The sequence below is a fragment of the Micromys minutus genome (genome assembly GCF_963924665.1).
Source record: "Micromys minutus genome assembly, chromosome: 2".
NCBI classification, from domain to species: domain Eukaryota; kingdom Metazoa; phylum Chordata; class Mammalia; order Rodentia; family Muridae; genus Micromys; species Micromys minutus.
Genome location: NC_137971.1, coordinates 66,126,943 through 66,139,084, shown reverse-complemented (window position 1 = coordinate 66,139,084; position 12,142 = coordinate 66,126,943). Strand labels below are relative to the sequence as shown.

Here is a 12,142-nt window from a genome sequence, read left to right as displayed (position 1 = left end):
TAGCCTAGTCTACAAATCAACATCCAGGCCATCCAGAGCTACACACTGACCGTCTCAAAGGACAAAAATATAAACACAAGCTGGAGAGATGGCTCAGCAGTTAAAAGCAAATTCTGCTCTTGCAGAAGATGTAAGTCAAGTTCCCAGTACCCACATAATGGCTCACAACCATCTCTAACTCTACATAAACTTATGTAGATAAAACACCCATTTATATAAAGCAAATAAAAATTAATGTTTAAAAATAAACCCACAATAGTTTTCTTGATAATTTGCAAACAAAGAAAAATAAACTTTCTGAAACTTTTACAAATGCCAAAAAAAAAAAAAAAAAAAAAAAAAAAAAATCCCAACTCTTCATTGGCTAGTATGGGTATCTCCATGCACAAGCTGTTTACCACATCACCTACAACACTGTGATAACTCAAATCTGCAAAAAGTATAAAAACAACTATTATTCTGGTTTTGTTGCTGTTTGGTTATTGTTTTTGAAAGAGGTTTTACTGTACATCCTTGGCTGGCCTGGAATTCTCAGAGTAGACCAGATGCCTTGAACTCACCTGCCTCTGCCTGTGAGTGCTCAATTAAAGGTCTATCATCTCATCATGATTTCCTTACAATAAAGTCTTTACACAATTTATACAAAATGGTGCAAATTAAACATATAACAGAGGAAATGCATAATTATAAAAACCTGATGATTTAAAATACTAAGAATAAACAAAAAGAAAAAAAAGACACAAAAACCCAACACATAAGAACAGAGTAGTCCCTAAGTACTAACATTCAGAAGTCTCACATCAAGGTGAGTTTTTGCTTTAATAAGAGAAATAAACTTATTTATTTTCTTGGGTAATATTCTTCTCAAATTCTATGGCTTATATAAAGCAACATAATAACTTCCTATCAAAAAGTTTTATATTGGACTGCATCCTTGGCTGAGATGTTTAGCGTGCTTTCTGTTCTTCTAGGGAAACTGAATTTAGCTCATAGCACCCACCTAGGGAAGCTCACAACTGCCCGCAACTCCAACTCCAGGGGCTCTAACAATCTCTTCTGGCTTCTGTAGGCATTTTCATACATACAGCAAACACAGACATACAACACAATAAAAAATAAATCTTTTAAAACAGTAATAAAAAGTGTCATCTTCAGCATCATGCCTGTGTTGTTTTGGGAACTTAGCGATTTTCTTCCTTATGCATTCAGACACAGGCCACAAATTCAACACACAAAACTGGTGAACAAACACCCTGACTGGGCACCTAAGTATCTTCAAACCACTCAGCACTATCACTGTCTTCATCATGCAAACATGCCTCCAATTCATCAAAAGCTCCTAGAACCCACCAATTTCAATGCCAATGACAACAAATGGTATTTTTGTGTATGAATACGTGGATACAGGTGCACAAGTGTTCTTGTGTGTGTTTGTGCATGGGTGGATACAGGTGCACAAGTGTTCTTGTGTGTGTTTGTGCATGGGTGGATACAGGTGCACAAGTGTTCTTATGTGTGTTTGTGCATGGGTGGATACAGGTGCACAAGTGTTCTTATGTGTGTGTGCATGGGTGGATACAGGTGCACAAGTGTTCTTATGTGTGTGTATATGAGTATAGAAGCCGAAGATCAACACCAGGAACACTAGGTAACTTGCTTAAATGTTCACCTTTTTCTTTTTTCTTTTTGAGCTAGGATCTCTCATTAAATATGTAGCTCAAAGCTCAAATGACACTTGTTTTTAAATATGTATTGGTGTTTGCCCATATGCATATCTGTGTATAATAACCTGGGTGCCCGGTGTCCACCTGGCCATCATATCTTCTAAAACTAGAGTTACAGACAGTTATAAGCCACAATTCCTGGGAACAAGATTACAGAGGGTTATGAGCTTCCATGAGGGTACTAGGAATTAAACCAAATCTCCTAAAGAGCAGCCAGAGATAGTTAATTGCTGAAGCATCTCCCCAGGAAAAATAAATAAGTAGATAAATAACATTTTAAACCAGATTTCATCAGTACTGTGTTGCACTGCCAATGTACTCACCACCTGCATATTCTGTTGTCTGAGCCTCTACCACTGAAAGCACTTAATCATAACTGAATTTTGTCACAAATGCACTGGGTGAGTGGAGGAAACAAAACACTTTACTGGTCATACTTTAAAATTCACTCCCTAAAGGCTGGACTGCACCTAAACCCTCATTCATCTGTCACTGCTGTCTTGGGATGTAATTTAAAGTCATTTTCCAAAGCTTCACTTTTCCAGATATTAGTATACAACAGAACATTAAGTTTGAAAACCTTTAACCCTGACAGAAGGGTGATTTTTGTATCTTTGTTTAATGGAGATAGTTTCAAAACACCGTGAGGTATTTTCCTGTTAGACTTGATAAATATGTGTCTTCTTCAGTAGGCAAACTAAGTTCTTGTTCAGAAGGCCAGTTAGCTTCTCAAGCTTCTTCTGACAGGGGCATTCTTTGCAAGGAGCAGAGTGAAATGCAGGAGTGTCGAAAATACACACCTGAGTAATCCCAGAAGGAAGAATTTCTTGCATTCTTTCATTCATTTATGTGCATTGGTGTTTCCTTTTTATAATGTCTGTGTGAAGGTGTCAGATCTGCTGGAACTGGAGTTACAGACAGTTGTGAGCTGCTATATGGGTGCTGGGAACTGAACTTGGGTTGGAATTGAACTTGGAAGAGCAGCCAATGATCTTAACTGCTGAATCTCTAGACCCCTAAATATTTTTGGTCCCCCAGACAAAAAATTTTTTGTTCAGAGCTGAGGACTGAACCCAAGGCCTTTCTACTACTAAGCTGAAGCCCCCAACCCTTGTTTTCCTGCATTTTAAATGACCACTTTCATGGCCATCTCTGCAACACTGCACTGTCATTTGAAAACCACTTCAGTTGCTAAATTCTGTTAAGCATATATGTCTGTTTGAAGCTCTGGTTTTGTTTGGTTGTTGCAAGTAAAGAGTTTCCACAGTACCAGTAATTAGCTTTAATTTTTTTTTTTTTTTTAACTTGCTGGGCATGGTCACATACTCAGGAGGCAGCGGCAGGCAGACCTCTGTGTTTGTGGTCAGCCTGATCTAAATAGAGAATTCCAGGACAGCTAGGGCCACACAAAAACACTGTCTCAATTTAAAAAAAAAAAAAAATTGACTGGAAAAAAATGTTTACACTTGGGCTGGAGAGATGGCTCAGCGGTTAAGAGCACTGATTGCTCTTCCAGAGGTCCTGAGTTCAATTCCCAGCAACCACATGGTGCCTCACAACCATCTGTAATGGGATCTGATGCCCTCTTCTGGTGTGTCTGAGGACAGTGACAGTGTACTCATATACATGAAATAAATAATTCTTAAAAAAAAATGTTTACACTTATTTTACCTGTTTGTGTTAAGTGCATGGGTAGCCCTGTAGAGGTCAGCAGGTAAGTATCTAACACTACTCAATCAGTTCTCTCCTTCCACATGTGGATTTCAGGAATCAAACTCAGACAAACAGGCTTGGGAGCAAGCATCCTCACCCACGGAGCTATCTCACTGACCCTAGCTTTAAAACATTTATCTTTAACCATTAAGTAGCTCTATACAATTAAATTATCAAAGCCTTGGGGATAGTATAAGAGTTCAGCAGGTAAAGGTACTTGGCTACCAATCCTAATATATATATATACACAAACAAATACTCAAAATTAAAATATTGCAAAATTTGCTTGTGAGGGAACAATTTTTCAGATTTCTTCCATTGTGTTCTAAGGAATACATTGAGAAGGAATTATGCTGTTTCCCCAATACTAAATTATTAGTAGAAAAATATCTAGAGACAAAAGCCAGTAGAAGATATAGACTTGAGAGGGGTTTATTGGAGGAAGTGATTCACACAATTATTGTGACTAAGAAGTCTCACAGGCTGTCTGTAAGAGAATGTCAGTAGCATGACTTAGTTCAAGCCTAAATGCCTAGGAAGCAGTGAAGCTAAAGATGCAATGCTCAGTCTGTGGTTCAAAGCCTAAAAATCTAAGATCACTGATGTAATCACTAAGGTCCCAAGGCCAAGAGTTTCAAAACATACAACAGCAACAGTTCATTAAACTTCCATCTTAGAAATTGGCTCAAACATAAATACTAAAAGTACCAACAAGTTCAACCAGGAAAACACCATTTCCAGTTCCAATATCAAGCACTGAGGCATCCAGTGGGATCTTGTGTTTCTGCATCCACCGTATTAGTCGGTACATACTCTCTTCCCCAAACCTATTAGAACAGAATACAAAGAGCAGATAGACAGAAAAAGTTACAACTACACTCCACTTAAGCTACTTATACCATATGCTCACTTATGCCCTTTTTGAAAAGTGTTAAGTAGCACTTCTAAGTGTTTAAACTTTATCTTCATTGTTATTTAGAAGGTTACACTTCTAAAAATGAAATACCCAAGGCATGTGTGTATTACACATATTTACATATATACCCACATATAATACAGAAGTATAATATATCTATAAACACATATATTCTATCTACATCAACACTAATCCTTAAACATGGTATCCTAATAACTGCCTTGTCAGACATCACCAAATGCTAGTTCTTACTTACTGAGAAATGACAACTGTGGAACAAAAGCAACTTCCTAGCACTATGGTCCATTTAAATCTGGGCCATTAAAAAAGAAAAGACATATTTTCAAGCTGTCAGTGGAGCCAGATTTAGGCAGAGGCAGGTGGATCTCTGAGTTCCAGACTAGCCTGGTAACAAAGTGAGTTCCAGGACAGCCCAGGCTACACATAGAAACCTTGTCTCAAAAAATAAAAAAAAAACAAGATGGGATGGGGGGGGGGGGGGGGATTGAGATTGTAAAGCTGCAACAGAAGTCAGATTCAACCCAAGCTTCTGAAGAACTCTAGGCTGCTTTGTTGTTTTAAGTTCACATGTTCATATTTTCTCTTTTACACACACACACACACACAAACAACTCCTCAGCTTAACTTACCAGATTTCTCCTGTATCTCCATATTCTTGGAATGTTTTCAGCTCTCTCTCATACACAGCATCCCAACTACATAAACAATGAAATGTGAAGCAAGAATCTCAAATTAAACTGTCTTTTGTGAATTAAACAAATATTTCTAATGAAGTTTGTGGCTCCTTCCAATGGCCTTAAACATTATTAGTGTTATCAATAAGTACATATAGTTCATTTTTTAAAAAACATCCTTGGGTTAAAAAGAATCAAAATTATGGACAAGCAGGATGAATTATACAAGTACTTAAACTCATCTGATGAATAATCCTTTATACATTTTATCTTAAATAAAAAGAGGCAATTGTCCAAGAATCTCTATGTCCCAGTCCCAAGTCCAAAACTGAACTGTACAAACTGAGTGTGTTACTCCAAAGTTGGTCTTCAATGTGTAGATACAGGATTTTCTAATCAGTAGATCGGTCTGTGGGTTGCTCACAATGAACGCAGCCAAGACAAAATGGACTTAAAATTAAGTGCTAAACAGTCTCTGCCTCTCCCTATATTCTAGCTCTCCCATTAAATCTTCTCATAATCCTTAAAACTGAAACCCCTTCCCATTATCATTTGCTTTCTCTTCCTATTTCATCTCTAAACTCCCTGCTCCCTCCTCCGAAATTTCCTCTCATCTTAATGCCTACCCCCCACACTCCTCTATATCCTGATCCATTAATTTCTGAAATTCAACTTTCCTTCCCCAGAACTCCTACCATCGATTTCCCTAGCTCCCAGTTTAGAGCATCTTCCAATCCGACTACCTCCAGCTCCCAGATCTCACAGTTCCGCGGGGTCCTCCCTCGGGCCTTTGTATAGTTTGTCACCCCACCCCTACCCCTTTTTCCTAAGCCAGAGTCCAGACCCCCACAGAGGCTCTCCAAGGACCTCGGGTGGGCTTGAATCCCTTGAAAGAAGGTTGACCGCCCCCTAGGGAATGCTTGAGATCTTGCCCCTTAAGCCACCACAGGCTGCCTCCTCCCGCTTCCCTCAGGCTCCGTTCAGGAGAGGGCGCCATCTCCTTTCGGGGGCCTCAGGCGCCCTCTCACCCTCCCTGCCACACTCACTGCTCTCGTGTCCCCAGCGCCGACGGGACGAAGTCCTCCGCCGCGGGACTGCCCTCTCGAGACTGCGCGGAGACCACAGCACCGCTGTTGCCCTCAGCATTAGCGTTCATGTCGCTCTGCGCCGAGTGGGCTGTCGGGGCCGCCATAGAGACGCGACTCGAGCAGAGGGGATGCGCGGGCCATGCCTCTCTAGGCAATGGGAGGCTGTTTCTCTCTAATGCTCCAGACCCGGCCTTGGGAGACCAACCACAGTGGAGAAGCGAGGTTGCTTAAAGGCAGCCTAAGTGTGCACTGCAGGCTAGAAAAGCCAAGATAGCCTTCCAGCCAACATTACATGCACCCCTTACTCTCTAGCTCTCAAAGTGACCAAATCCGGGGAAATACTGCACTTTGGAAAACAAGCTGTCGGAAACCACAAAAACCGTCCGAAACAGACACCACTCAGTCCAAATGTATGTCATCTCTCTCTTTCGAAGCGTATCTGGAAAGTGGATAGGCCAGCCTCGTTGCATTGCTGGCTTCCCGACCAAAAAAACTAATTTCATTTGTGGCTAGACTTATGGAAAGTGAATTGATATAATCGGCTGACCGTTTAAGAGTTTATGGCCAAGGAACTGAATGCCTTAGGGCTACCCAGAGTACACCACCAGCCATGGGATTATGATAAAATGAGTAACCGAATGCTAGAGGGCCTCAGTAGTTCTTGATCTGTCCGTGAGCCTGTCCAAGTCTCAACCTCTGTAAGCTTTAGTTTGTTCACTGTTAGTTTGCTCAAACTAAAAAGTTACTTGTTCTTCAAGACTGGGTGAGCCTTAGATATCTTCTGACTAATGTCTGACTACAGTTCTGCAATGTAATTAAAATGATCTTACACGTCAGGGGCCTGGTATCTTTTCTGTACTAGCCGTGACATACTCAAACAAGCATGGTTCACTGTCTAAGGCAAGGATCTCAGAGGTCCCTAGCACGCTGCCTTCCAACAAAAACTTGTTTCCAGGGCTACATGTCTGTTGACTGCGAAGACAGAAGCCCAATAACAAGTCCCTTAAGGCAAATGGCAACAACAGCTGCCCTCCTGGTTCCCAGTTCATCTGCTCATATACATAGTGTCCCAAGATCTTCTGGCAATAAAGAATAAAGTAAAGGGCAGATATAAATCCATGTACATAGTGATTAAAGAACTCAAGAAAGAGCGTAAGTAACCTTATTACAGAGCAATAAAACCACCGGATACCACAGCCAATTAGTGCTGCCCTGGGCAAGTAGCTGTTTTGATCTTTCTAGACTCTAGATGTTACAGAAAGAAAGCCTGAGTGTGACAGACTGGATCTTTAAAAGTTTTAGGTTTTAATTAAGAAGCGTCCATGAAAGATAAGCCCATCTTCAGCCTCACGTCTTGCCAACACTTAAGATGTTTTTGCTGTGTGTGATGAAAGCTATAAACAGTTGTCCGTATGGAGCCCTGTGGGGGGGGAGGGGGGCATGGTTTATACCAAGTTTCTTCCCTGGCTCCAGGAAGGATTATTCTGACTGCTTAGTGCTGAGGACCATGGGGCACCACCTCTGATCACCCAGGGAAACAGGATTCTGGCTGGGGGAGAAGTTCCACTGGGTAAGCTGCCTAGCACCAGGGAGAAGCAAAACTATATGAGGGACACACCCCTCTTACTGAGCACCAGTTATAGGAGGCCAAAGGCAGACTTAGGGAACATGAGGTTGCCAGCCTAGGGATTGTTTGTTTTGTTTTGTTTTTTTATTTTACCCGTGCACAGTGTCCACCTACAGCTCCTCTGAACTATGCTTCCCCGAGCCCTCAAGCACTTCACGATTGACAAATCCATGTTCACAGAACAGAGCTTTTCCTTTTCTGACCATGCAACACTCAGTACCAGAGAACACACTTTTAGAAAAAAAGCCTTCCTTATCTGCTCCCATCGCTTACTTTTGCTTTGATGTAAGCTTTTGAAAGGGGACGGTGGGCATTTGGTTCCTGAGTTAGACCCCCGTGTTTTGAAGCATGACTGCGGGAAAGTTCTTGAATTTCCCCAGATCAGATTGTGGAGCCTGTGTTACAGAAGTATAATAGTAGCACTTGTCACACAAGACACCCTGAGAATGCATATGAGATTAGTCCAGCCAAATACTACCTGTCTGACACGTGAGAAATGGTTCTGCAACTATAAAATGGGGCTTAAAAATGATGCCACTTCAGAGAGATGTCAGGAATGGCAAGTGAATACACTGCATGTTTATAAAGCCTGGCATACAGTCAGGGTTCAGAAAATGTCCTATCTTTATACGACTTGAGCATCTTTGCTCTAGTTGGCTTTCCTTGTCCTGTGATAAAACACTGACCAAGAGCATCTCATCGAGGAAAGGGTCTATTCGGCATCCAAATTATATAGCCCATCACTGAGGGAAGACAAGGCAAGAATGCAAGCAGAGTCCATGAAGAAACACTCACTGGTTGCTCCCCATGCCTAGCTCATGTAGTAGTCGTAGCAGAAGTAATAACAATACATAATAAGCGTATAATAAAAGTTTTAAAGAGCGTCTATTTGGGTGGTGGGTAGCCCATGCCTTTAATCCCAGCACTCTGGAGGTAGGGGCAGGCAGATCTCTGAGTGTAAGCAAGGCCAGCCTGATCTACAGAGTGAGTTTCAGGGCAGCCAAGAATACACAGAGAAACCTTGTCTGGAAAAACCTACACAGACACACACACGGGGGGGGGGGTGAGTTTTGTTTCACTAAACTTAAGATATAAAGGGAAATTCAGGCAGCTAGAAGCAAAAATTGGAGCTGTGGATAGATGTTAAATAACCCTAACCCATGTGCCCAAGGATGGCACTGCCCAGAGTGGGTTGAAGCCTCACACTTCAGCTAGCAATCAAGAAAACGTCCCACAATCATGTTCAGAGGCCAGTCTGGTGGAGGAAGTTTCTCAGTTGTGATTCCCTTTCCCCAGGTTAAGTCCAGGTTTGTGTTGAGATGACAAAAACTAACTGGCCCAATCAACAATACAAAAATCTAAAATTCAAACAGCTCCAAAATCTGAAAGACTTGTGGTTTTAAGTATACTAGGTGAAGGGCCCCGAGCACAGCTGTTCTCAACCTTCCTAATGCTGTGACCCTTTAGTACAGTTCCTCATGTGTGGTGACCCCAACCACTAAATTATTTTGTTACCATTTTATAACTGTAATCCCGCTACTGTTATGAACTGTAATGTAAACATCTGATATGCAGAATATCTAAGATTTGACCCCCAAAGGGGTCACAATCCACAGGTTAAGAACTGCTGCCCCGAGTCTATAATGACTTCCAGTTTAAACTCTTGTCTGATCTCCACTTTTTTCTTCTAGCTGCCTGGCTTTCACTTGATACCTCAAATTCAATGAAACTAAACTCATGCTCACCCCCATGCCCTCAGACCACTTTTGTTTGTTTGTTTGTTTGTTTGTCTTCCTTTGGTTTTGAGACAGCATTTCTCTGTGTATCGATGGCCGTCCAGAACTCACTCTGTAGACCAGGCTGGCCTCAAAATCAGAGATCTGTCTGCCTCTGCCTCCCAAGTGCTGGGAGTAAAGGCATGGACCAACACTGCCTGGCCAGACCATCTCTTTAAAGATATTATTATATACTTGTTTTGTATGCAAGAATCATATACACGCACACCTTCATTGTGTGTGTAGAGGTCAGAGAACTACCCTCAAGAGTCAGTTTTCTTCTCTCACCATGTGGGGTCCAGGGATTGAACTTTGTATTGGGCTAGTGGTGCCTACCTATACCTCCCAAGGATTAAGATTAAAGGCAAACACCACCAAGCCAGCATATTTCCATATTCCTACAGCAACCTGCTGATAGAATAAAGCCATCTTCCTTTGAACTCCACATCTTTACATACAACATTTACTCAACAGTTACAAACTGGGCAGTCTCTGCAAGCCTGGCGTTATTCCATAGAACTGCAGCTGCAAGCAACTAAAACTTCAGTCCTTCATGAATTTCCAAATAGGCTAGAAGAGAAAAAATAATAAAGAAAAATGGATTTTAAAAGTACAAACAATGCTAGATAGTGTTGAGAGTCTGTCTTGGTTAGCTTTGCCAACTTTACACATTCTACAATTATCTGGGAAGAGAACCTAAATTGAGAAATTGTCTAGATCAGATTGGCTTGGTGGGCTGTAATTTTGCTACTGTTATGAACTGTAATGTAAATATTTGATGTGCACAATATCTGATATGTGACCTCCAAAGGGGGTCACAACCCACAGGTTGGGAATCTGTGGGCACAACTATGGAAGACTGTCTCAATCCTGTCAGAAACAACAGTCCTCACTTCATAATAAGAATACTGGAGGGCTGGAGAGATGGCTCAGCCCTTGCTCTTCCAGAGGTCCTGAGTTCAATTCCCAGTGACCACATGGTGGCTCACAACCATCTGTAATGAGATCCAATGCCCTCTCCTGGTGCATCTGAAGACAGCAATAGTGTACTCATATACATAAAATGAATAAATCTTTTTAAAAAAAGAGTATTGGAAACTTAGAATAGAAGCAGTTTATTTTGCAACCTGGAAAACTTCTGTGTCAGCCTGGGATGGCAAACCTAGGAGTACAAAACATTGTCTATAAACCTTAAGGAATTATCCTTTCTTATTTTTTTTTTAACAATTATGAGGATACAATCCTAACACCAAAAACCATGTATGGATCTATCTCCAAGTTTTACATACTGTGTATTTTAAAGCTTATCAAAACCATGACTTTGTAAACAGGTCTGGATATTTGTGATGTTTTTTTTTTTCTTACTCTAAACTTACAGTTTGGGAGGGTTGCTTATTAATGTGTGGGAGAGGGGTACTTAGCTAGACTATCAAGCATTAGTAAGGGTCTACTATTTTCTGTTCATGATTAGCTGGACCTAAGCTGGCTCGAGACATCTTTGAAAAGCGAGCATTCAGATTTTAGTTCTAGCAATTGCTAATTGATGTAGGAAGGTCCAGCTCTTTGTGGGTGGCACTTAGGCAGGTGGTCCTGAACTGTATAAGCAAACAAGCTGAGCTGGAAAAGACTGCTGTTGCAAAATTAGGTTGTCTCTCTCAGGGAATAGTTCTAGGAGATGTGAGCTGGGAACTATCGATGGAAAACCTCTTTGGCAGCCAGGCTAAACTAATCAGTCCTGCAAGAAGAGGTCTGGGTGGCCTTTCAGAGCACCCAGGGCAGGCATAAAACAGTCAGCTATACAGTAATCCAAGAGACCAGCATTCCAGGCAGAAGAAACAGGGCAAAAGTAAAGGCACCAGGATCTGATGAACTTTCAGTACTTCCAGAAAGCAAAAAGGCTACTGCTGTAGCTGATGCCAAGTACACCAGAGTAGCAGAAGCAGGAAATAATGATCAGAAATGGAGGGGGGAGTTATGTCAGTGTAGGATTTGGAGATTTGCCAAGTATAATTGACACCTTATATTTAAACATTAACGTGACAATTTCACTGGCTGTGTTAAGAATGTATTTGGCAGGTTAACAGCACCACTTCATTACCTTGACATTTTGGACTAGTTAATTCTGCCTTTCCTGAGCTTAGCTTCTTCCCCTAGGGTTGGCATTGGAAAACAAAATCTCCTAATAACATCAAGTGTCCCTTAAGGGTAAAATTGCCACCAACTGGGACTCTCTCTGAGAAGTTGCTATAACCAGGAGAGAGATAATGGTGCTTTGAATCAGGGTGGCAGATGAGCTGGTAGTCAGTTGTAGAACTCTGCATGTTTTGAAGATCGTTTTAGCTGATATGATGTAGGGAACAAGAGAAAAGAAGTTGTCAATACTTGAGCAATTGTCATAAACAGTTTTATTTGCTGAATTTGGAAAAGGAGCGAGAAGCAGCTTTATAGGGAAATCGGGAGCCCAGCTTGGAATTCTGAAGTCTTAAGACGTTGCAGAAGAATTAGTTACTTCCCTGAGATCCTTTTTTATTAAGTTTGATAGTTTATGCATTGCTTCTTGTTGTTGTGTTTTATGATTTTTGTCAAACTTGTAGGTTTTTGTCT

General features: G+C 41.3%; 1 protein-coding gene across 3 annotated transcripts in view; it reads right to left on the bottom strand.

The window, feature by feature from the left end:
* Nucleotides 1–6,226, bottom strand: part of EEF1AKMT2 (EEF1A lysine methyltransferase 2) — a 68,427-nt gene extending 62,201 nt beyond the window's left edge. For 2 of the 3 annotated variants that reach the window (XR_013974932.1, XM_080912012.1), the window contains exons 1-3: nt 6,095–6,226; nt 5,004–5,069; nt 4,150–4,264 (exon numbers count right to left, since the gene is read on the bottom strand). Coding sequence is in view for 2 of the 3 variants with exons in the window: in XM_080912012.1 (XP_080768138.1) it covers nt 4,150–4,264; nt 5,004–5,069; nt 6,095–6,204 (291 nt within the window). In the remaining variant the exon portion in view is untranslated. Of the gene's footprint in view, nt 1–4,145; nt 4,265–5,003; nt 5,070–6,094 lie in introns of those variants that run through there. The other variant, XM_080912013.1, reaches the window with a different exon arrangement.
* Between the last annotated feature and the right edge of the window lie 5,916 nt (nt 6,227–12,142).